General features: G+C 44.3%; 1 protein-coding gene and 1 long non-coding RNA gene across 2 annotated transcripts; one reads left to right on the top strand and one right to left on the bottom strand.

Annotated features, from left to right (window-relative positions):
* Positions 1–1050: 1050 nt before the first annotated feature.
* LOC133409947 (steroid 17-alpha-hydroxylase/17,20 lyase) lies at positions 1051–25141 on the top strand. Its single transcript, XM_061690573.1, has 8 exons — positions 1051–1493; positions 1602–1740; positions 2336–2571; positions 6763–6849; positions 7049–7267; positions 10363–10532; positions 12700–12803; positions 23981–25141. Exons 1-8 carry the CDS (start codon positions 1185–1187, stop codon positions 24247–24249), a joined length of 1533 nt encoding a protein of 510 aa, XP_061546557.1. The 5' UTR covers positions 1051–1184; the 3' UTR covers positions 24250–25141.
* LOC133409950 (uncharacterized) lies at positions 2081–20707 on the bottom strand. The gene is made up of 7 exons (XR_009769480.1): positions 20633–20707; positions 20254–20440; positions 8356–10518; positions 8197–8231; positions 4749–4911; positions 3344–4144; positions 2081–2544 (listed from the first exon to the last, which is right to left on the bottom strand). It is a non-coding gene; the product is annotated as an uncharacterized LOC133409950 (long non-coding RNA).
* Positions 25142–25560: the final 419 nt, after the last annotated feature.

The raw sequence follows: 25560 nt of genomic DNA, 5'->3' as shown, positions 1-25560 counted from the left end.
TATCCTCAGGATTAGTTGGAACCTATCCGAGCTGACTTGGGGCGAGGTACAGAGCACGAATAGACAACCATTCACACTAGAATTCACGCCTATGGATAATTTACACTTTAGAGTCTTCAATTAACCTAAAAAGCATGTTTTTAGAATGTGAGCGGAAGCTGGCGTACCCACTGAAACCCCACACAAGCAAACTCACAGAGGAAGGCCAGAACCCAAATTCTAAACCGCCGGTTGTGCACACAGTAGTGTGCACAACCGGCTCACAGTGCTGTGTACTGTGGAGCCTTACATCATATTACACATTATGCACACACTCACACAGTCACCTATGATCACTTTCGAGTTCAGTTATATGAACTTGCATGTTTTTGGAATGTGGGAGGAAGACAAATAGCTGAAGATAACCCACACAAACCTGGGGAGGAACATAAGAACCTCTCAACAGTGAAGCAGACGTGCTAACCCCTTTTCCACCTTGCTACCTGTATCATATTAATTTAGATTATATTATATGAAATATAAAGGTAAAGAGGGAGCTAAGCCGAAAGGCGAAGCTCTCAATTTACCGCTCGATCTACGTTCCTACCCTCACCTATGGTCACGAGCTGTGGGTCGTGACCCAAAGAACAAGATCCCGGGCTCTCCCTTAGAAATAGGGTGAGAAGCTCGGTCATCCGGGAGGATCTCAGAGTAGAGTCGCTGCTCCTCCACATCGACAGGAGCCAGATGAGGTGGCTGGGGCATCTGATTCGGATGCCTCCCGGACACCTCCCTGGTGAGGTGTTCCGGGCATGTCCCACCGGGAGGAGACCCAGGACACGCTGGAGAGACTACGTCCTTCGGCTGGCCTGGGAATGCCTCGGGATCCCCCCGGAAGAGCTGGATGAAGTGACTGGGGAGAGGGAAGTCTGGGCGTCCCTGCTAAAGTTACTGCCCCCGTGACCCGACCTCGAAATATAAAATACTAACCCTAACCCTGTTTTTTCTACTGTTAAATTTTCATATGAAGTACAAATTTACATTTCATTATACTTATCCATGTTTCCAGTGCTGTTTTATTTTGTTGAAATTGGCACAGTTTCAAGGATGTGACATTGAAGGAGCTGCTTAAAAAGGTGTCGAGCTGCAGCTCAGGGCCTCTCTCCACCAAAGCCACTTCTGCTGAGGATCTCTTGGACTCAAAAATGGACTGGGTTCTTCTGTGCCTTTATGTGTTTTTTTTCATGGGCCTGAGTATTTTAGCTTTTAAGGTAAGATTACGAAAGTCAATACAGGAGCTCCCGTGCCTGCCATCGCTCCCTTTCATCGGGAGTCTGCTGAGCCTACGAAGTGTATATCCGCCTCACGTGCTTTTCAAGAAACTACAGGAGAAATATGGTCAAACATATTCACTGATGATGGGCTCGCACAGAGTCATCATTGTCAACCAGTACTCACATGCCAAAGAAGTACTGCTGAAGAAGGGCAAGATATTTGCAGGGAGACCAAGAACAGTGCGTAGACTTTGTCTTATGTTCATGACCCCCTTTGAAAAATAATTTTGATTGCAGTTTCTTCCTTGCACACATTCACAATCTGATATTCCTCTCTGTGGAATTAAGGTAACCACGGATGTGCTGACCAGAGATGGGAAAGACATTGCTTTTGGAGACTACAGTGCTACCTGGAAGTTCCACAGGAAACTTGTCCATGGAGCTCTCCACATGTTTGGACAAGGATCTGCCTCAATTGAGAAGATCAGTGAGTAGTGTTTTGTATATAAAAACCATAGTCGCATCAATTTATGATCAGTCTTTTCTATTTTCTTATCTTTGTGCTATAAAACATCCCCCTACACTGCTTAAACATTTATTGCATCCACAATTAAAAACAGTCCACGTTGTATAGCCACCATAGGGGCAAAATATTGAGACACTTGGCTATTACATCATCCCAAATTGAGAACAAAGAAAATGGAATCGGTTTCCCTCTTTTCAGCTTTAATTTTCAGTCTTCTTATGCACTGCAATATACACTATACTGTATGGTGACACCATATTCCACCATCTTATCTGGTTAACTCAAAACACACGTTCTCATTTATTTAACATTTTTGATACAGTTTCCATTCATGTGGAGGTGTACCTTTTGTGGGTGGTGTAGTTGAGTGTGAACTTAAAAAGTATTTTTTTTAACAGACATTACGTAAGCCGGAGCAAATGTCATCGTTGGAGGCTGCATTTTACATTTCAAACAGTGACAGTGTGTTTACTTGTGTAAAAAATCAAGCAGTTCTATGAAATGTTCCCATTAATAAAAGACAGCTCTAATGCATTCTCCTCCTCCTCCTTCTCAGTCTGCTCACAGGCCCAGTCTCTTTGCTCCATCATGTCAGAAAAATCTGCTGCTGAGGATTCTGTGGACTTTTCTCCCGATCTGACGCGGGTTGTCACCAATGTCATCTGTTCACTCTGTTTCAACTCCACATACTCCATTGGAGACCCTGAGTTTGAGGCCCTACTTCTTTACAGCCAGGGGATCGTGGACACTGTTGCCAAAGACAGCCTGGTGGATATTTTCCCATGGTTACAGGTCAGCAAAAATATTATGAGTTATGCAGTGTACATGGGTTTAAAATGCTTGTGAGAAATACACACCTGCCACCATTTGAAGTGCCTCTTATATACAAATGAAGAAAACCAGAGATATCTGTACTAAACAGCCATTACCAGACTCAGAATCAGAATCAGCGTTATTTGCCAAATATGTCAAAAACACACAAGGAATTTGTCTCTCACTAGAGCCACTCTAGTACGACAACAGACAGTCAATTGACAGAGAATACTTTTGAGACATAAAGACATAGAAAACAAAGTCATTGAGCAATAAAAGGTTACCAGTAATGTGGTAATGCCGGTACAATTTTTTTTTTTTTTTTTTGACAATGTGCAAAAAGATGCAGAGCCCTCTAGCAATTAGAGCAGTTTGAAATGTCTAATAGAACAATAGTCTGGTGTAATGACCATTGTGCAAAGGCCGCAGAGAAATCAGAACATTTGTGCAGTTTAAAGTGACTAGTAGTCCGATAATCTGGGACAATCTCAATTGTGCAAATGTTGCAGATGCTACTCAGGCACATGAGAGGCCAGTATGGGTCAACAACAGATATCCAAATAGTGCAGGGTGGCGAGCGACTACAGTGAGTGCACGAGTAATGTATAATTACCCGACAACAAACTCAAGACAAAATTGACAGCGTGTTGCAATGGAATTGTGAGTTAACTGTTTAAGAAGTTAATGGCAAGAGGGAAGAAGCTGTTTGAATGTCTGCTTGGTTTAGTTTGCATTGATCGGTAGCGCCTACCTGAGGGAAGGAGCTGGAAGAGGTGATGACCAGGATGTGGAGAGTCCAATAGGATTTTGCAGCGTGCAAGTCCTCATGGATGGGAGGGTGATTGGGGGGGGGGTACCGACAATCTTTTCAGCCGTTTTAATTGTGCGTTGCAGTCGGCGTTTGTCCTTTTTTGTAACAGCACCAAACCAGACTGTGATGCAAGAACACAGGACTGATTCGATGACTGCTGTGTAGAACTGCCTCAACAGCTCTTGTGGCAGGCCATGCTTCCTCAGAAGCCACAGGAAGTACATCCTCTGCTGGGCCTTTTTGAGGATGGAGTTGATGTTGATCTTCCACTTCAGGTCCTGAGAGACTGTAATTCCCAGGAACTGCGAAGGATGCCTCCAGAAGTCCACGAGTATCTCTACAGTCTTGAGCGTGTTCAGCTGCAGGTTGTGTCGACCGCACCACAGCTCCAGCCGCTCCACTTCTTATCGATATACGCAGACTCGTCACCGTCTTTGATGAGGCCAATGACTGTGTTGTCGTCTGCAGACTTCAGGTGTTTGACAGGTGCAGTCGTTCGTGTAGAGAGAGAAGAGAGAGCGAATACTTGCCAGAGATTCCAGCAGCTCCCTCAATGTTGCTGTTGGCCTATTGGCAGCCTCCCTGGCCAGTTTTCTTGTCATCTTTTCATTAATGTTGGTGGGACGTCCTGTTCTTGGCAATGTTGGTGCGCCATATTTTCTCCACTTGGAAATTCTTTTGTACTCTTCTCCTGACTGGTACCTTTGAACAATGAGATCCCTCTGATGCTGTGGAAACTCTCTGTGGACGATGACAACAAAAATGTAAGGCAAAGCAGATCAGAACATCCTAAATGTAGTTAGGGTTAATTAGAAGCTCACCAAATGGTGGCGGGTGTGTGCTGACTTTAATTTAACATGTGTTTGAATGTGATGGGTTCATGATGACTGCAGCTACATTACTATGAGTGTGATGTATGATACAGTGTGTGTATGTATATGTGTGTGTGTGTGTGTGTGTATATATATATATATATATATATATATATATATATATACACACACACACACACACACGGTGGACGACGTGTTAACACATCCGCCTGACCGTACGAATCCGGCATTGCCTGCGTGGGTTTTCTCCGGGTACTCCGGTTTCCTCCCACAACCAAAAAATACGCATGGGAGGTTAAGTGAAGACTCTAAATTGCCCGTAGGTGTGTGTGTGAATACTTGTTTGTTTATATGTGCCCTGCGATTGGCTGGCGACCAGTTCAGAGTGCAAAGTCTTCATAAAGTCTACATAAAATATCCCATAATGACAAACTAAAAACATATTTTCAGACATTTGTGTAAATTTATAAAAACATTTAAACATTCAAACATAATAGGTAAAAAGTATTCACATCTTTACTATGACAATCAAAGTTTACGCTCAGATCCATCTGATTTCCACTGATCATCCTTGAGATGCTTCTACAACTTGAATGGAGTCCACCTGTGGTAAATTCAGTTGACTGGACATCATTTGGAATGGCACACACCTGTCTATATAAGCCTTGAGAGGATCTGCAGAGAAGAATGGGAGTAAATGCCGCAAAACAGGTGTGCAGAGACGTACCCAAGAAGACTTGAGGCTGTGATTGCTACCAAAGGTGCTTCAACAAAATATTCAGCCAAGGGTGTGAATAGATTTTTGTCGGCACGGTAGTCGACCGGTTCGCAATTCTGCCTCACAGTTCTGAGGACCGGGGTTCAAATCCCGGGCCCACCTGTGTGGAGTTTGCATGTTCTCCCCGTACTGGGTGGATTTTCTCCGGGTGCTCCGGTTTCCTCCCACATCCCAAAAACATGCATGGTAGGTTGATTGAATGCTCGAAATTGTGGGAATGTTTGTTTATTTTTGTGCCCTGTGATTTTCTCGCGACCAGCTCAGGGTGTACCCCGCCTCCCGCCCGAAGATAGCTGGGATAGCTAAGCGGTACAGAAAATGGATGGGTGGATGTTTACATTTTTGATAAATTTGTCTGAAAACTGTCTGAAAATATGTTTTTACTTTGTCATTATGGGATATATATATATATATATATTTTTTTTTAAATAAAACTATACTCAAATCAGCTTTAGAATAACGCAATAGCAAAAATGTGGAAAACGTGAAGGGGTGTGAATACTTTCTGGTGGCACTGTATATGGCGGCACAGTGGGCGACTGGTTAGAGTGTCTGCCTCACAGCTCTGAGGAACCGGGGTTCAATCCCCGGCCTCGCCTCTGGGGAGTTTGCATGTTCTCCCCGTGCCTACACGGGTTTTCACCACATTCCAAAAGCATGCCTAGTAGATTAATTGGAAACTCTAAACTCCGCCCAGCTATCATCGGGCAGGAGGTTGGGTACACCCTGAACTGGTTGCCAGCCAATCGCAGGGCACATACAAACAAACAACCATTCACACTCACATTCACACCTACGGGCAATTTAGAGTTGTCAATTAACATACCATGCATGTTTTTGGAATGTGGCAGGAAACCGGAGAAACTGTGCCTCCTTTATTTCAGCAAACAATCAAAAAAGACATTTCCAAAGCAGTTGTGTTTTCCTGCTCGGCAATCATTTTAATAATCAGTAACATTTTACATTGATGTCCACACACTGCTAACAAAAAGGTTAAGGAGATTCGGCTTAGCAGTGAAATTTAAGGATGAACCTAAAATATCCTAAAACCTTTACAGGTGAACCTAATTTGACCTTCTCTAAACCTTTGAACGCACATTTGCAACTGTTCAGTGTTTCAGTAATTAAATTGGTGTGAATGTGAAAGTTTGTTTTTCTAAATGTAGCCGCATGACTGTCAACCAGTCCACTGTGTCCCTCTTGCCCATACTTAGCTGAGATAGGCCTCAGCTCACCCTTGACCCCGAACAAGATAAGGGTAGCAAATAAATGAATGAAGTAGATGTCATCCATCCATCCATCCATTTTCTGAGCCGCTTCTCCTCAGTAGGGTCGCGGGCGTGCTGGAGTCTATCCCAGCTATCATCGGGCAGGAGGCGGGGTACACCCTGAACTGGTTGCCAGCCAATCGCACGGCACATACAAACAAACAACCATTCGCACTCACACCTACGGGCAATTTAGAGTCTTCAATTAATGCATGTTTTTGGGATGTGGGAGGAAACCGGAGTGCCCGGAGAAAACCCACGCAGGCACGGGGAGAACATGCAAACTCCACACAGGCGGGGCCGGGGATTGAACCCGGGTCCTCAGAACTGTGAGGCTGACTCTCTAACCAGTCGTCCACCGTGCCGCCAAATTACATGTCATATCATTTGTAAGTCCAAAACAGTGTGTTATTGAAATGTGGAATGAAAACTATTAAATACAGAACAGTCATATTCTTAAACAACCGTTTTGGTTTTCAGGTTTTTCCTAATGCAGACCTCCGTCTCCTGAAAGAATCTGTTTCAGTCCGAGACAAACTTCTACATAAGAAATATGAGGAACACAAGGTACAGTAGATGTCTTAGAGTAAAGCAATTTTTTCAGTCTTTTTGGAAACCATAAAAAATATGGCTGAATATGGCTATTAAGAGCTGTGTCAGTGTTGTTAACTAAGTAGCATGACAAGAAATTTATTTATTCTCAGAACTAATGAGATATGCTGTGTTTTCTGTATGTTGACACAATGTGACCCCCCCCCCCCCCCAGGCAGATTACAGCGACAATTTGAAGAGAGACCTGATAGATGTTCTACTCAGTGCGAAGCGCAGTGCTGAGAACAACAACACAGTAGAGATCAGTTCTGAGGCTTTGGGCCTTAGTGATGACCACATCCTTATGACTGTGGGTGATATCTTTGGAGCCGGGATGGAAACCACCATCACTGTCCTCAAATGGGCCATTATCTACCTTATCCATCACCCTGAGGTAATGCCGTCAGGTGCACAAATTTGAATTTATTTTGGATTTTCTCTTGTCCAAAGAGCGTCAAAATTAAACATTCAGGCCTGCATCCCCACTAATATTTGGTTGAATGTCCCTTGTAAGTTTCACTTGGACCAGATACTTTTTGTAGCCATCAACAAGCTTATTCAATTTAATTGCAATTATTTGTGTACTATGAGGGTCACATAGACAACAATTATGTATAAAACAGCAGCATAGTGCAGTGGTTCTCAAAGTATGGTATGGTGCGCGCTCCCTCTAGTGGTATCTGAAAGAATCTAAATTAAAGGTTCAACCTGCATGTTACAGGGGTTTCAACTTTTTTATTTTGTTATGTAAATACAGTTTAGTACTTTTAAGTAAAATACATTTGTATTTAATTATTTGGTAATTTTTATTTCAAACATTTATTTAGGTAAAATTTTTATTTGTTATGTACAATACGTGTATGTGATTTGAATCAGTAAGTACTGTTTTTATTTTTATTTTTTATTTTCTATATTCAAGCACAGTGTTAATGTTCCCACTGTGCATAATATTGAATGCACTTTTTAGGAATATAACCTGGGCCTACTTTTTGATGAACACTTGGGCCGATGACGCTACTTTATTTTAATGTTGGTCTTTATGGTGGTACTTAGAACTACTTTTGCAGGGGACAAAAACAGCCCACTGAAAAAGTGGTGTGTACATGTCCCCCTGTATCCTCCATAAATTACGCCTGTGCATCGTCCTGTAGTAAAATAGTTATGGTTATCTGAGGGTGACTGTGTCTTCTTTCAGACCTTGGCTACGTGGTAACCTGTTAAATTGTTCCATCTTAACGTTCCATTCGGATGAATGGACGGACGATGGAGAATAAAAGTATATTGAGCCGAGCATGGCATATTTAATAAGGAGGTGTTGCTCACATCAGCCTCATGGAGACAACAGCATTCGAAGAAATCTATGGACACACAGGATGAAAGCAAACATAAACGCTGTGATGACACAGGCATGTGCATCTCTGTGGCACAAGCATGATAGTGCACATGAACTGAGGTGTCCCTCAACATCCATCCATTTTCTACCACTTATCAGAGGTCAGGTCGCTGGGGCAGTAGCTTTAACAGGGACACCCAGACTTCTCTCTCCCCAGCCACTTCATCCAGCTCTTCCGGGGGAATCCCGAGGCGTTCTCTCCAGCGTGTATCGGGGTCGTCCCCGGGGTCTCCTCCCGGTGGGACGTGCCCGGAACACCTCACCAGGGAGGCGTCCGGGAGGAATCCGAATCAGATGCCCCAGCCACCTCATCTGGCTCCTCTTGATGTGGAGGAGCAGCGGCTCTACTCTGAGATCCTCCCGGATGACCGAGATTCTCACCCCCTCTCTAAGGGAGAGACACCCTGCGGAGGAAAATCATTTCGGCCGCTTGTACAAGAACAAGATCCCGGAGGATCCTCCGGAGGATCCCAGAGGATCTTGTTCTTTCAGTCACGACCCACAGCTCGTGACCATAGGTGAGGGTAGGCACGTAGATCGACCGGTAAATTGGGAGCTTCGCCTTTCGGCTTAGCTCCTTTATCACAACGGATCGATACAAAGTCTGCATCACTGCAGACGCTGTACCGATCCGCCTGTCGATCTCCCATTCCATTCTTCCCTCACTCATGAACAAGACCCCAAGATAGTTGAACTCCTCCACTTTGGGGCAGGATCTCATCCCCGAGGGCAGGTCACCCTTTTCCGATTGAGGACCATAAAAGTTATGAACAGAATCAGTGACAAAGGGCAGCCTTGGCGGATTCCAACCCTCACCGGAATTTACTGCCGGATATGCGGACGAAACTCTGACTCCGGTCGTACAGGGACCGAACAGCTCCTATCAGGGGGTGCGGTACCCCATACTCCCGAAGCACCCCCCACAGGACTCCCTGAGGGACACGGTCGAACGCCTTCTCCGTCCACAAAACACATGTAGACTGGTTGGGCGAACTCCCATGCACCCTCGAGGACCCTGCCAAGGGTGTAGAGCTGGTCCACTGTTCCACAGCCAGGATGAAAACCACACTGCTCCTCCTGAATCTGACTTCCCAACGGACCCTCCTCTCCAGCACCCCTGAATAGACCTTACCAGGGAGGCTGAGGAGTGTAATTCCCCTGTAGTTGGAACATACCCTCCGGTCCCCCTTCCCTCAACATGACTCATCCAAATAACTTACTACAGTGAAACCTCAGCACGCGAACAACTCCGTTTATGAACACAAATTTTTGTACAAATATTGCTTAGGTATACCAACTACTCTTCAGTTTGTGAACAGTCACAGCATCCATGAGGAACGCTCAGTTGTGCTTTCTCTCACACAGCATAAACATTCAATCCAACCAATTTTGACTTTCATTCATCAATCAGACTAGGTAACGTGAGAGAATACCTTTTTTTTTAATTTAATTTTTTTTTTTTTTTTTTTTTTTTTACCCCAACACCTGGTTCGTGACTACAATCTGCTTATCTTTCTGTTATTGTGTGTTGTTGCTCATCTTCACTACAAAGTGAATGGAGGGGGTGTGGTCAAAAGTGGAAGAATTTAAATTTGGCATTTCTGTTGGGCAGGAGAGATCCTCAGAAAACGTTTTCATTGGTTGTTAGGCTACAGTCTTTTAAGTGGACAATCACTTCCTCGCTTTACATTAGATCTGTAAATGAGCGTTACAGTTGGTGTTAATAAATGTAATTTCAGATTTACAATTTTGTTAATGTTTCTGGACTACTGTAAAAATGCTATAGCACTTGACCAAATCCAAAACTGTATTTGGTAAAATGCAGATTACACACTTTAGGATAGGTCACTTTTTATATTATTATATATTTCTGCAAAAAAAGAAAAAAAATAGGCTGCTTTCTTTCACTTCACGCAGCTCATATATCACATTACAAAGATGCATCATGTAAAATTGTACGTTTAGGCCGGTTAACTTCTGTTGTTGTCAGATTATGAAATCTTGTTAGGTTGATGGTTCGCTCTAAGGCTAAATTTCGAGTGAATGCATTATGTCAGTGACATGTTTCCATAAAGATAGTCTAAGTCTGTGTTCAGGTGCAGAAACGTATACAGGAGGAGATGGACACCAAGTTAGAGGGAGAGCGGAGCCCCCTGCTCAGCGACAGAGGCAGTCTGCCTTATCTTGAGGCCACCATCAGGGAGGTGTTACGGATCCGCCCAGTTTCCCCTCTTCTCATCCCTCATGTGGCCCTAAAGGATACAAGGTACAGTACAGTCAACACTGCTATGGGGCTTATTCTGGGACAATCACAGATGATCTAAGTTCATTTAAAAATAAATTTGTTTCCCCCAATTAAATTGAATACATGTTTTTATTCATTGAAATAAAACAACTTAAGATGCATGCCCTAAAGTCAGCCCCAGCTCCCCTCCAACCCTGATGACGATAAGCGCCATGGAAAATGAAAGGATGGATGGATGTAAACAAAAAGCTTGCATGTCTCCAACTTGGTTCAGAAATGTGTTAAAATCTATATCAGTGACTGCTGAACCTCAAGAATGTCCATGTTACTAATGAATAGAATGTTTGTTATGGCTCTCATACATTGACATCTTACAAGCCTCACGGACAGTGGGGGTTTATATAAAAAATGGTGGAACAATAACCATTTCGGGAGATGGCCAGACCATAAAAAACAAATACACAACCACTCATTCTAAAGCAACAATCTGCAAATTTCCAGTCCTTTGGGGCCAAAAGTTCAATGAAAAAATGAAATAAACCTCACGCAGACAAATTCACTGGTCAAGGTTTATATATAAAACCCTCATTAGCAAGGCCCCACCCTATCTTCGCTATCTACTCACCATGCATACCACCACCCACACTCTCCGTTACAGCAGTTTTTTTAACCTCTTCGTTCCCAAAGTCTGCACTACTTTTGGTCGATCCTTTTTTCAATGTTTTTGTCCCAAACGACTGGAACAGCGGCACGGTGGACGACTGGTTAGAGCGTCAGCCTCACAGTTCTGAGGACCCGGGTTCCATCCCCGGCCCCGCCTGTGTGGAGTTTGCATGTTCTCCCCGTGCCTGCGTGGGTTTTCTCCGGGCACTCCGGTTTCCTCCCACATCCCACAAACATGCATTAATTGGAGATTCTAAAATTGCTCTTAGGTGTGACTGTGAGTGTGAAAGGTTGTTTGTTTGTATGTGCCCTGCGATTGGCTGGCAACCAGTTCAGGGTGTACCCCGCCTTCTGCCCGATGACAGCTGGGAAAGGCTCCAGCACGCCCGCGAACCTAGTGAGGAGAAGCGGCTCAGAAAATGGATGGATGGACGACTGGAACATTCAACAACAAATAATAAAACTCACCTCATTCATAGCAATCCATCCATCCATTTGCTTTACCGCTTATCCTCACTAGTGTCGCAGGCTGCTGCAGCCCATCCCAACTATCTTCGGGCAGGAGGCGGGGTACACCCTGAACTGGTCGTCAGCCAATCGCAGGGCACATAGAAACAAACAACCATTCGCACTCACATTCACACCTACGGGCAATTTAGAGTCTTCAATCATGGTTAGCACATCTGCCTCACAGTTCTGGGGACTGGGGTTCAAATCCCGGCCCCGCCTGTGTGGAGTTTGAATATTCTCCCCATGCCTGGGTGGGTTTTTTTCCGGGCACTCCGGTTTCCTCCCACATCCGTTTAAAAAGTTAGTCAGGGATACTGTATGTGATCGCTGCACCTGTTTTTAGCTTGTTATTAACCTTTTATTCACCATGTGCTATGATGTAATGTAAGATGTAACTCACACTGTAAAATGTGTTGTCTATTTGTGCTTACTTTTATTTTGCTTTTTTTTACGCTCTTGTCTTCTGCCAGGTCGGCATCACAAATGAGAATCTGTTCTTAATTGCCTTATCTGGCTACAGGTCAAATGAATAAATAAAGTTGCCCACGCCAGTCACGCCCACTAGGTGCTGAAGGGGGAAGCTTTGCCAGGTGTCGGGAAGTCAAACTAAGGAAAAGTACTCCAGAGCAGCACTATAAGGATTTTAGCACTATAAGGATTTTATTTTTGTCTTTAAAAAAAAAAACTACAAAACACACAGGTGCTAAATGTCCATAAAAGAGGACAATTTTTAGCAGTAACCCACTTCAATAATAACAAGGTGGAATTTCACCTTTCAGCACAACAAAAAAAAAATATATTTATACTTTATAATACTTTAGTATTGCCAAACTGAAAGGCTGTGAGCAAGACATGCTCTTTTCTCTAACAAATTTGGAACCATTTTAAATAAAAGATTAAGAAAGAAAAAAGAACATATGTTGTGGTCAACATAGGTTTTCAAGTCAGATGTTGTTTTCAGTTTCAGTTTGCATTTCAACTAAATTATGTAATTCTTTTTTTTTTTTTTTCCTAGCCTTGGACATTTCAAAGTGCGAAAAGGGACCAGAGTCATTGTCAACCTGTGGTCTCTGCACCATGATGAGAAAGAATGGAAACACCCCGAGCTCTTTGACCCTGGTGAGAAACAACTTCAATTACAGGAATATTATGATATACTGTGCAGTTCACTGATGGTACATTTGTAATACGGTGAATTGCAAGCGTGCTGCAGTAAAAGACGAGAGTGGGATAACATTTCGACATCCTAAACAGTAAGGCTAAGGGGAGATATTTGGAGAAATAAAAAAAAAAAAAACTAAAAGGACAGATGTCGGATCCTAACATCCTTTCAAGCTTATCTAATAATATTTCAGCTTGTATTAACATGACTTTTGGTGTTGATTGCAAGTTTTCTGTTTATGGAGACATGAAAAAGACGTTGCTTGGATGGAAGCATATGTTTCTCCAAAACCTGTATGTACCTTTCAGCATTAATGGTGCTTTCACAGATGTGTAAGTTACCCGTGCCATTGGCGCTAACACAGCCCCATACCATCACAGATGCTGGCTTTTGAACTTTGGGTCCATAACAGTCTGGATGGTTCTATTTCCTCTTTGTCCCGGAGGACACGACGTCCACAATTTCCAAAAACAATTTGAAATGTGGACTCGTCGGACCACAGAACACTTTTCCACTTTGCATCAGTCCATCTTAGATGAGCTCGGGCCCAGAGAAGCCGGCGGCGTTTCTGGGTGTTGTTGATGAATAGCTTTTGCTTTGCATAGTAGAGTTTTTTGTTGCACTCATGGATGTAGCGCCGAATTGTATTTACTGACATTGGTTTTCTGAAGTGTTCCTGAGCCCACGTGGTGATATTCTTTACACATTGATGTCGGTTTTTGATGCAGTGCCACTTGAGGGATCGAAGGTCACGTGCATTCAATGTTGGTTTTCGGCTTTGTCACTTACTTCATAGAGCTCCAGACGTCACGTGACTGTCAGTACCTCACCAATCATGAACCTCACCACACGTCACTGCTCATTATTTTTGGGGACTTTAACAAAGCTAAACTCAACCACGAACTCATTAAATACAAGCAGCACATTGAATGTCCTACCAGTGAACATTCTAGACGGTGTTGCCACAGTTACCTTGCAAAGGTAACAGTTACTGATTACTTGAGCTTAAAAGTAACTTAGTTACTTTATGGATTACTTGATTTCAAAAGTAGCTAAATTAGAAAAAAAGTAACTTTTAACAAGTAGTTACTTTCAGCAGCTACCAAATGGCATGAATATCACTTATCCACAGTACAAAAAAGCATTACTTTAACTGTACCTATTACTTGGTAATGTACGCCACTCAGGTTACAGTTATATCAACATGAACCCATCCATCCATCCATCCATTTTCTGAGCCGCTTCTCCTCACTAGGGTCGCGGGCGTGCTGGAGTCTATCCCAGCTATAATCGGGCAGGAGGCGGGGTACACCCTGAACTGGTTGCCAGCCAATCGCAGGGCACATACAAACAAACAACCATCCACACACACATTCACACCTATGGGCAATTTAGAGTCTCCAATGAATGCATGTTTTTGGGATGTGGGAGGAAACCGGAGTGCCCGGAGAAAACCCACGCAGGCACGGGGAGAACAGGCAAACTCCACACAGGCGAACTCCACACAGGATTGAACCCCGCTCCTCAGAACTGTGAGGCAGACGCTCTAACCAGTCGTCCACCATGCCGCCTCAACATGAACCAAGAACTTAAATATTAGTGTAGTTGAAGCCACATTAAATCAGCAACTTAGTGCAGACTTGACATGACTACACAGTACAGTAAGTATCTAAACGTAAACAAGCACACCATTCTCAGTACATTTCTCTAAAGACTCTTAACTAATAGATAGATAGATGGATGCATGCCAATTGTGGTCCATGAAGGCAACTGTGTGTGCGAGTCCATGCGTTTGTGTGTGCGTGTACGTAAACGTTAAACTGAGTGGCGGTTTGATATTGGGGGCATACAAAAACACACACACCATCGCTCCTACCATCATAATTTTGATGTGAAGCGCGAGAATAGGTGACAAGATTACGCAACTGTTAAACTAGCAAAGCTGTGGGTGATTGACGTGGGGGAGAAGCACTTACTTACGTAATGTCAGCCGTGCAGCGCGTCAAACCAGCTCACAGTCAAGACTACAATGAAGTTGAACCCTCTCACTTTTCATTGTAAATATTATTTAAGTATTGTAAGTCCTTCCGTGAGACAGTCCTTCACCTCCATGAACAATTTATGACCGCGAACTTCGGAATGACCCACACTGCAGTGCGCACTTAACACGGCAGTAAAACTGTATTCTTTATGTATAAAATAAAAAGTAACAACAATCAAATACACTTTTTACAAAGGAAAATAACAAAAATAGTGTGGCGATTGTGAAATCGTGCATTTCTTTGCACTTTTATGGTACTGCATTGTAGAATCAACTAGCACCTCCCAATCCCTTTCTTCCCCTTATTAAGAAATCAGCAGTCTGTGTGAACGGCTAAATGCTGGAATGGCTGGACTATGAGTTTTTGAGTCATCAGCCAGTACTTGCTGAGAAACATTGACGACTCAAAAGAAACTTTTGCCTAACTACGGAGAGAGGGTAGACTACCTCAATCTGGATTGAACCCGTGGAATTATTCTGCCCCAAATGGAATGGGTTAGTCACTAGACTACAACGTCAGTTTGTCAGGAGGGCGTCTGGTTCTGCTGGGGTAAGTACCACCTACGGCCAAGAGTGTCACAGGACCCCTGCAATTTGTCTACTAAGCAAACAGGTCTGTGGATGACGCAGTCAACATGGGACTGCACTTCATCCTAGAACACCTGGATGGCGCGGTGACCTACATGAGGATCCTGTTTGTGGACTTCAGCTCTGTGTTCAACACAATCATCCCCGAACTCCTCTCCTCCAAACTTCTCCAGCTCAGTGTCTCACCTGCCATCTGCCGGTGAATTCCTGACGGGCAGGAAACAGCAGCTGAGGCTGGGGTACACCACCACATCCACATGCACCATCAGCGCCGGGGCGCCCCAACGATATCTCCTCGCTCCGCTGCTCTTCTGTCTACACGAACGACTGTACCTCAACGCACCCAGCTTTCAAACTCCTGAAGTTTGCAGACGACACCACACCTCATCAAAGATGGTGACGAGTCTGCAGATCGACAGGAAGTGGCACACGTGGCGCGATTGGTGCAGATTGTAATGGACATGTTGGTGAAGGAAATAGGGGTGATGAAGAAGTGATGGGTAAGTACGGCGTCCAGGAAAGAAACTTGGAGGGACAGATGGTGGTAGACTTTGCAAAAAGGATGCCAATGGCTGTAGTGAACACTTTTTTCCAGAAGAGGCACAGGAACTTGATGGTCTCGACGGTTGACACAAGGCAGCTGGACAGCGTGAGGGGCAGCTGTGGCGAAGGATGCCTCCTGAAGTCCACAATCATCTCTACAGTCTTGAGCGTGTTCAGCTCCAGGTTGTGTCGGCCGCACCACAGCTCCAGCCGCTCCACTTCCTGTCGATATGCAGACTCGTCACCGTCCTTGATGAGGTCGATGACAGTGTTGTCATTTGCAAACTTGAGGAGTTTGACAACCGGTTGTGTTGAGGTACATAGGATGACCTCCAAGAGTGGAGGTAGAAGCACGCAGGTGGATTACATTTTGTGCAGACGATGTAATCTGAAGGAGGTTACCGACTGTAAGGTAGTGGTAGGGGAGAATGTGGCTAGACAGCATAGGATGGTGGTGTGTAAAATGACTCTGGTGGTGGGTAGGAAGATTAGGAAGACAAAGGCAGAGCAGAGAACTATGTGGTGGAAGCTGAGACAGGACGAGTGTTGTGCAGCTTTTCGGGAAGAGGTGATACAGGCTCTCGGTGGACCGGAGGAGCTTCCAGAAGACTGGACCATTGCAGCCAAGGTGATCAAAGAGGCAGGCAGGAGAGTACTTGGTGTATCTTCTGGCAGGAAAGGAGAGAAGGAGACTTGGTGGTGGAACCTCACAGTACAGGAAATCATACAAGGAAAAAGGTTAACTAAGATGAAGTGGGACACTGAGAGGACCGAGCAGAGACGAAAGGAATACATTGAGATGCGACACAGGGCAAAGGTAGAGGTGGCAAAGGCCAAACAAGAGGCATATGATGACATGTATGGCAGGTTGGACACTAAAGAAGGAGAAAAGGATAAATACAGGCTGGCCAGACAGAGGATGTGCAGCAGGTTAGGGTGGTTAAGGATAGAGATGTAAATATGTTGACTGGTGCCAGCAGTGTGCTAGCTAGATGGAAAGAATACTTTGAGGAGTTGATGAATGAGGAAAATGAGAGAGAAGGGAGAGTAGAAGAGGCAAGCGTGGTGGACCAGGAAGTGGAAATGATTATTAAGGGGGAATTTAGAAAGGCATTAAAGAGGATGAAAAATGGAAAGGCAGTTGGTCCAGATAACATTCCTGTGGAGGTATGGAGGCATCTAGGAGAGGTGGCTGTGGAGATTTTGACTTGCTTGTTCAATAGAATTCTAGTGGGTGAGAAGATCCCTGAGGTGTGGAGGAAAAGTAATCTGGTGCCCATTTTCAAGAAGAAGGGTGATGTGCAGAGCTGTGGCAACTATAGAGGAATAAAGTTGATCAGCCACACAATGAAGTTATGGGAAAGAGTATTGGAAGCTAGACTCGGGACAGAAGTGAGTATTTGTGAGCAACAGTATGGTTTCATGCCTCGAAAGAGTACCACAGATGCATTATTTGCCTTGAGGATTTTGATGGAAAGGTACAAAGAAGGTCAGAAGGCACAAAGACACAATGTAGCTACATTGTGTCTTTGTAGATCTAGAGAAAGCCTATGACAGAGTACACAAGAGAGGAACTGTGGTACTGCATGCAGATGTCTGGAGTGGCAGGGAAGTATGTTAGAATAATACAGGACATGTACGAGGGCAGCAGAACAGCGGTGAGGTGTGCTGTAGGTGTGACAGACTAATTTAAGGTGGAGGTGGGACTGCATCAGGGATCAGCCCTGAGACCCTTCCTGTTTGCAGTGGTGATGGATAGGTGGACAGATTAGGTTAGGTGGGGAGCAGGTGGAGGAACAGTTAGAAAGATGGAGGCATGCACTGGAAAGCAGAGGAATGAAGATTAGCCGAAGTAAGACAAAATATATGTGGATGAATGATAGGGGTTGTGGGGGAAGAGTGAGGCTACAGGGAGAAGAGATGGCAAGGGTGGAGGACTTTAGATACTTGGGGTCAACCGTCCAGAGCAATGGTGAGTGTGGTAAGAAGTGAAGACACGGGTACAAGCAGGTTGGAATGGTTGGAGAAAGGTGTCAGGTGTGTTATGTGACAGAAGAGTTTCTGCTAGGATGAAGGGCAAAGTTTAGAAAACAGTGGTGAGGCCAGCCATGATGTACGGATTAGAGACAGTGGCACTGAAGAGACAACAGGTGGCAGAAATGAAGATGTTGAGGTTCGCTCTCGGAGTGACCAGGTTGGATAAAATTAGAAATGAGCTCATCAGAGGGTCAGCCAAGGTTCGATATTTTGGAGACAAAGTTAGAGAGAGCAGACTGCGATGGTTTGGACACATCCAGAGGAGAAATGGTGAGTGTATTGGTAGACGGATGATGAGGATGGAGCTGTCCGGCAAGAGAGCTAGAGGAAGACCAAAGAGAAGGTTGATGGATGTCGTGAGGGAAGACATGAGGGCAGTTGGTGTTCAAGAGGAGGATGCAGGAGATAGGATTACATGGAAAAGGATTGGTGGCGACCCCTAAAAAAAAAAAAAAAAATAAATAAAAGGTTGGTGGCGACCCCTAAAGGGACAAGCCAAAATAAAAAGAAGAAGATTGCAAGAGGGAAGAAGCTGTTGGAATGTCTGCTTGTTTTAGTTTGCATTGATCGGTAGCGCCGACCTGAGGGAAGGAGCTGGTGACCGGGATGTGGAGGGTCCGAGAGGATTTTGCACGCTCTTGTCTTAGTTCTGGCAGCGTGCCAGAACTAAGACAAGGTGGGTATCGACAATCCTTTCAGCAGTTTTGATTGTCCATTGCAGTCGGAGTTTTTCCTTTTTTGTAGCAGCACCAAACCAGACTGGGATGGAAGAACACAGGACTGATTCGATGACCGCAGTGTAGAACTGCCTCAGGAGCTCCTGTGGCAGGCCGTGCTTTCTCAGAAGCCGCAGGAAGTACATCCTCTGCTGGGCCTTTTTGAGGACGGAGTTGATGTTGATCGCCCACTTCAGGTTCTGAGAGACTGTAATTCCCAGGAACTTGATGGTCTCGACGGTTGACACAAGGCAGCTGGACAGCGTGAGGGGCAGCTGTGGCGAAGGATGCCTCCTGAAGTCCACAATCATCTCTACAGTCTTGAGCGTGTTCAGCTCCAGGTTGTGTCGGCCGCACCACAGCTCCAGCCGCTCCACTTCCTGTCGATATGCAGACTCGTCACCGTCCTTGATGAGGTCGATGACAGTGTTGTCATCTGCAAACTTGAGGAGTTTGACAACCGGTTGTGTTGAGGTGCAGTCGTTTGTGTAGAGTGAGAAGAGCAGCGTAGAGAGGACACAAACTTGGGGCACCCCAGTGCTGATGCTACGTGTGGATGAGGTGGCCTCCCCCAGCCTCACCTGCTGTGTCCTTCCCGTCAGGAAGCTGTAAATCCACTGGCAGATGGCAGGTGGGACGTTGAGCTGGAGAAGCTTTGAGGAAAGGAGTTCAGGGATGTGGTGTTGAACGCTAAGCTGAAGTCCACGAACAGGATCCTTGTGTAGGTCCTTGCAATGTCGAGGTGTTCTAGGATGAAGTGCAGTCCCATGTTGACTGAGTTGACCCGAGATTGCAAGTTTCTTGGGGATTGGAATGATGGTGGAGCGTTTGAAACAGCATGGTACTTCGCAAAGTTCCAGAGATCTATTGAAGAGTGAAGACTGGAGCGAGCTGGTCCGTGCAGACTTTGAGGAAGGATGGGGACATATTGTCTGGGCCTGCCGCTTTGTTAATCTTTTGTTGTTTGAAGATGCGTCTCACATCCTGTTCGCGGATGGTTAACGCAGAAGTCCGTGGTCAAAACTGCTTTGAAGTTCCATCTTTGCTTCATTGGTCCACCTTTTCACTGTTTTCACTGTAGGCTTCGCACATTTAAGTTCTTGCCTGTACGTCTGTATTAAGTGAATTAAGCAGTGATCAAACGAGCCCAGTGCTGCACGAAGTTTGGCACGGTATCCGTTTTTTAGCGTAGTATAGCAGTGGTCCAAAATGTTATTTTCCCTGATAGGACAGTCGATGTGCTGCTTGTATTTAGGGAGTTCGTGGTTAAGTTTAGCTTTGTTAAAGTCCCTCAGAATAATGAGGGGTGAGTCCGGGTGTTTTTTTATTTTTTTATTTTGTTGACTTGTTCGGCGAGCATTAGCAGTGAGGCGTTCGTGTTAGCTTGAGGCGGAATATAGACGCCAGCGAGAATGAATGATGCGAACTCATGTGGCGAGTAGGGAACATACATTTGCGAGGTGGATCGACGGGAACACCAACCTGTATCCTCTCTTGCGGAGTTTCACCTGGATGCCGGCTCGCTTCCCTCTGTGGCATCGCCTTCGCCTCCATGCACCAAAGACTGTGGACGTAACTCGGGGATTTGCGAAAGTTTTTGAAAGAAAGTCCGGAGTAGCCTCCTCGATGGTTAGCATGTCTCCCCTTGTGTAAGTGAGTTGTGTAATGTCTCCAAAGACGAACGAAAAACACAAAAACAACAACAATATTAGAGAGCACGTAACCGAGGCGACCACACTGGTAGGCGCCATCTTGAAAAACACACAGCACTTGTTTTTGCAATCACTGTCGCGGGTGTCCACTTAACACCACCCGTATAGTTCCTGGCAAGCACCTTATCGCCAGCTGTGAATGACCGTACCTTTTCCCTGGCCCGGTTTTCAGCTTGAGCTTTCTGTTGAAGTCTCGTCTTGACCAAGTCTTTGGCCTTTTTAGGTCTTTGAAGATAAAGTCGAGTGCGGAGCGTTTTCTTGAACATAGACAAAGCGGGAAACACCTTTGTTGTAGCATGCGGGGTGTTTCTGTAAGAAAAGCACTAAGGCGTCGGTTGAGGGACTGTGAGCTTGGTGAGGATTTGAGCGCTTGCTAGTTTGTACAAAACAAAACTAGCAAGCCCATTTGTAGCAGGATGATAAGGCGCAGACTTAATGTGCTGAATACCATTTTCTTCCTTGAATGTTCTGAACTCCTCCGACACTAGCTGTAGGCCATTATCACTAACGAGTTGTTGAGGTAGACTAAATCGGCGTAATATATACCCGAGTTCTTCAATGGTTGTCTCTGCAGAGGTACTCTTTAAGACAGCTACTTCTGGCCATTTACTATGAGCATCAACTACCACTAAGAACATTTGGTTCTGTAATGGTCCCGCAAAGTTGATTTGAACTCTTTGCTACGGTTCCTCAGGCCAGCTCGATGGATGTAAGGGAGCCTTAGTTGTGGGAGGTTTCTTACTTTTTGGCAGTCAGTGCATGACCTTGCTTTTTCCTCTATGGGTGCATCCAGGCCAAGCCACCAGAAATAACTCTGTGCCATTTCTTTCATCCGCACCATTCCACAGTGTTCCCCGCATGATGGCCCCTACCAGTGTGGTCGCCTCGGTAACGCGCTCTCTAGTATTGTTTTTGTTTTTGTGTTTTTCGTTCGTCTTTGGAGACATTACACGACTCAGTGACTGTTTTATTTTTTTTTGTCTTTTTTTTTTTTTCTTTATGTCTCAAGTGTTCTCTGTCAATTGACTGTCTGTTGTTGTACTAGAGCGATTCTGATGAAGCTCACCAAGCACTTTCTCTCTAAGCGGTGGTGGAATGATGACCCAATAGCCCCACAAAAGGCATCCATTTTGGACTGAAAGTTCATCTCGTCGCACCAGATATGGCTTGAAAGTGGGTGTCATCTCTCCTCTCCTACCCCGAGTGATGATCTCAACAACCTCGGACAAAACTGGGTCTGTGCACGGATATTTCTTCACGTGAACTGAGGTGACTGGAGCAGCTGTCACCTCCTTGAAGTAAAATATATCAAGTCAACAGGGGTTGAACACAAGTGAAAACAGGGGTATATCATCAGACTGAAAGTGTGATCAGCATAAACACTTCTTGCCAGTTTAGCTTGATCTTCTTCAGCCACCGGTGACACATCAGAGCGGGATAATTCCCCGAAATGACGTACAGTGGAAGAGTCTGTTTCTGTTTGTAATATTCCACTGCTACATACACAACTCCTAACACTGGTACTGACTCACCAGTGTATGCCCTCAATTTAGTCTTTCGAAAGCAATGTGCTGAAGTTTGGTATTGTAAACAACGTTGGATTCTATGGATACACGTGTACCAGTGTCCACCTGCATCTTGACTGGTTGGTTCTCCAGTAATGGTATGAACCAGTATCCATCCTCATTGTCGTCAATAATAGATAAGATATCTTCCTCTGACTCACATCTTCCTCTGACTCACCATCGCTCATTTCATCTTCTTCATGTTCCATCTTATTCACATATTTCTTCTTATTTTCCCCACTTCTCTGTCTCTCGTTATATGGCTTGCATGTCTGAATTTTCTGACTTTGACAAACACATTCAATGTGGCCCTTCTTACCACATTTTGTGCAGTCTAAGTCTTTACACCAACATTCAGGTGCCTGGTGGCTCGCTTTTCCACAACGGTAACAAAAGTGGCCAGCTGTCGTTTTCTTTGTGGACGCCGTGAACATCTTATGCACTTGGTTTAACGCACTTAGCTGCTGTGATTCTTTTGCAGCCATCTCCATTTATGTAGTAATCTCAATTGCCTTCTCCAGTTAGCTTCTGCCAATAATCGTTTTTGAATAGCCTCAATGCGTAGACCACACACCAGCCGGTCACGTATAGTGTCACTTAGTGCCAGCCCAAATACACAATATTCTGATAACTGTTTTAATACAGCTACAAATTGTGAAACAGATTCCCCCTCTTCCTGGTTCCTTTTATGGAATGTGAGCCTCTCTGCAATGACCAGCGGCTTTGGTCCATAGTGATTTTTTTTAATATAGCCACTATTTCCTCATATGACTTGTTTCCTGGCTTGTCTGGTTGTACCAGACTACGCAGCAGGTTGAATGTTATTCCTCCCATAATATTCAGAAACGATGGTACTACAATATATGTCCGACCAGCGCAGCTATGTCAGCAGTAAGTCTTGCGGTAACTTTTACTTTCCACCGCAGGGAAATCTTCCCCTACCGCTGCAGCGACGTTCTCCTTCGAACGCGAACATGGCCGTTATCTCACCGCACCGCCTGGTCAGCCACAGCTACACGTAACACACCCGCGAATGAACACTTTAAAAGCGGATTTCTTATTACCACGCAGAAAACAACAAACGTGAGGTCGTACCTCGTTGCCAGTTTTGTTATATACTTGTCTGTAAGAGTATAACAATCAATGACGACAGGGGAGACTGGAAGCCATTGCATCTGCGTTTTTATTCTCTTCTTTACTCAACGTGGCAATGTAATGACGTCCCCATCTCCCAGCTCGCATCGTGGCATACGTAAAAGGGGACAACACAAGAGATTAATACACAACAATTCCGATTGTGCTTCTGATTCTAATTCTGAAATCGATCATCGAACTGCGGCCTAAGGTGTCCTGGGGCCAAGTGCACACGTGGACCCCCTTTTGTTTGAACACGGTGTTCGTTATGGACAGTTTGTGATGAGCACAGAAGTCCAATAACAGAGCACTTACCAGTCATGCTCTTCAAGGTCTCACTGTCATTGCCCACATGAGCGTTGAAGTCCCCCAGCAAAACGAGGGAGTCCCTGGCGGGAGCGCAGCTATTTTTAACTAACAGTAACTTTGGAAAAATGCCTTTGATGTTTGGTCTCCTTATGGCTGCATTCCATGCCATGAGTCTCCTCTTGGTAACATCTGAAGCATGGCTTGAGCTGTTCTATATGATGTTTATTCTTTAGTTGATCAGTTTCCCTCAATAGACTTGAGAAGAGTTGGTAATGCATAGCTTCTTACCATTTCAACCATTTTTTCCTTTTGCCCTGTGTAGCCACAATTCTTTGTGTTAATGGCAAACTTAATACATCTGAACTTTGCCCTTTCACGGATAATAATACTGTAATATAACACATGAACCATTGGGGCCTTTCTAAGTCTTAGTCTTCAAGAATTCCACATCTGACCTGTCATTTTAATCCTTTTGTTTCCCCACTGCAGGTCGATTTTTGAATAGTGAAGGCACAGGTCTGATCAACCCATCATCCAGCTACCTGCCGTTTGGTGCCGGGGTCAGGGTCTGTCTTGGCGAGGCCTTAGCCAAGATGGAACTTTTTATCTTCCTGTCCTGGATTCTGCAGCGCTTCACATTCTCTACCCCATCAGGTCAACCTCCTCCTGTGTTGGAGGGCAAGTTTGGCGTGGTTCTTCAACCAGCCAAATACAAGGTGACCGTCACAGCCAGATCAAGTTGGAAGACAAACAAGTGACTTTGTGGATAAAGTGTTACTTTTAAAATGTAAATATTTTTGGCAGTTCAACAATTTGAAATTGCTTCTCAGCACACGAAACCAGAGTTCAATTACCCTCTCAAGGTACAAGTATGTTTTTTGCTTCTTAAGTCCACCACAGAAGGCCACTAGTGAATGTAAGCCAAAGAGTACAAATGTGAAGAAATTAAACACCTTAATGAACTGAATGAATTAACTTTTTAATGAAGTAGGAAAGGAGTTTCTGTCCTATGTGGCTAACAAAAAGTAGACAACAACTATAAAATAAAAAAAGAACAGTATGTCCAGCGGAAACTGAACTGAACTCTCTGAAGCAACTCAACCTCTAGGTTGTAATACTCCCTTTTACAACCCCTTTGCTTTCAATTGCAACTCTTCTTCAGTTACTTCCTTGTTTTTTTTTGTTTGTTTGTTTGTTTGTTTTACTATTGCTCTGCAATTGGCGGGCAACTAGTCCAGGGTGAACCCCTCCTCTCGCTCAATGTCACCTGCGACTCTAATGAGGGCAAGAAAATTAATGGATGGACGTGATGTTATACTGTTAACCATTATGATCCATGTGGTGGGCACATCCGCCTAACAGTCAGAGGGTTAGGTTTAGTTTCACTTTATTGTATTTATGTTCAATTATTTAGTTTCATTTTTTTAGGTGGGTGGGACAAAAAATGACCAGATGACACGTTTATAGTAAATATATAGTATACTGGATTTATTTTTTATTACTTTTAGTAGTTCTGAGATGTGATTTAGTATCCCACGTAGTGCTTTATTACTTACAATGATGCATAGATCATCCTGTCTGCTGTTGTAGCTGAATGTGTTCTATTTTGAGATTAAAGACGTCAGGCTGACAAAATGATTAAATCAGCAACACTGCCACAGTTGCATGTATGTAATTTGAATATAGCCACTTTCTATCACAGATAATTCAGCAAATATTTCTTTAGGGGTTTGTTTAAAAGCAATGGTTAGATCATGTCATCATAGATAGCCATTATGTATTGAAAATAATAGACCTGCAACTACAAGCAACTGTTATATGTAGTAATCAGAGCAACAATCTCATCATTGATTTAGCTGTTAAATATTACTTGAATCATGTTTCTCACTTCTCCCAAGTTTTAACAATACTGTAGTTCTGTTAGTTTTATCAGTCAATTAATTTCTCACAGTTATACTGCAGAGTCGGAATTGAATTACCCCATGACGGGGTTTAATGAGTAAAAATAACTATGCATAATACATATGCAATGCCTACGATGTGAAACACCATGAACTGACTGAGTGTGG

The sequence above is a fragment of the Phycodurus eques genome, chromosome 11 (assembly GCF_024500275.1).
Source record: "Phycodurus eques isolate BA_2022a chromosome 11, UOR_Pequ_1.1, whole genome shotgun sequence".
NCBI lineage: Eukaryota > Metazoa > Chordata > Actinopteri > Syngnathiformes > Syngnathidae > Phycodurus > Phycodurus eques.
This window is presented reverse-complemented; position numbering and strand designations above follow the sequence as displayed.

Excerpts from the sequence above, each read along its gene's own strand:
- LOC133409947 (XM_061690573.1), top strand. The coding sequence starts at position 1,185 with ATGGACTGGGTTCTTCTGTGCCTTTATGTGTTTTTTTTCATGGGCCTG. Across the intron at positions 1,494-1,601 it reads TTGCAGGGAGACCAAGAACA|GTAACCACGGATGTGCTGAC; the intron begins GTGCGTAGACTT and ends TGTGGAATTAAG. Across the intron at positions 1,741-2,335 it reads TGCCTCAATTGAGAAGATCA|TCTGCTCACAGGCCCAGTCT; the intron begins GTGAGTAGTGTT and ends CCTCCTTCTCAG.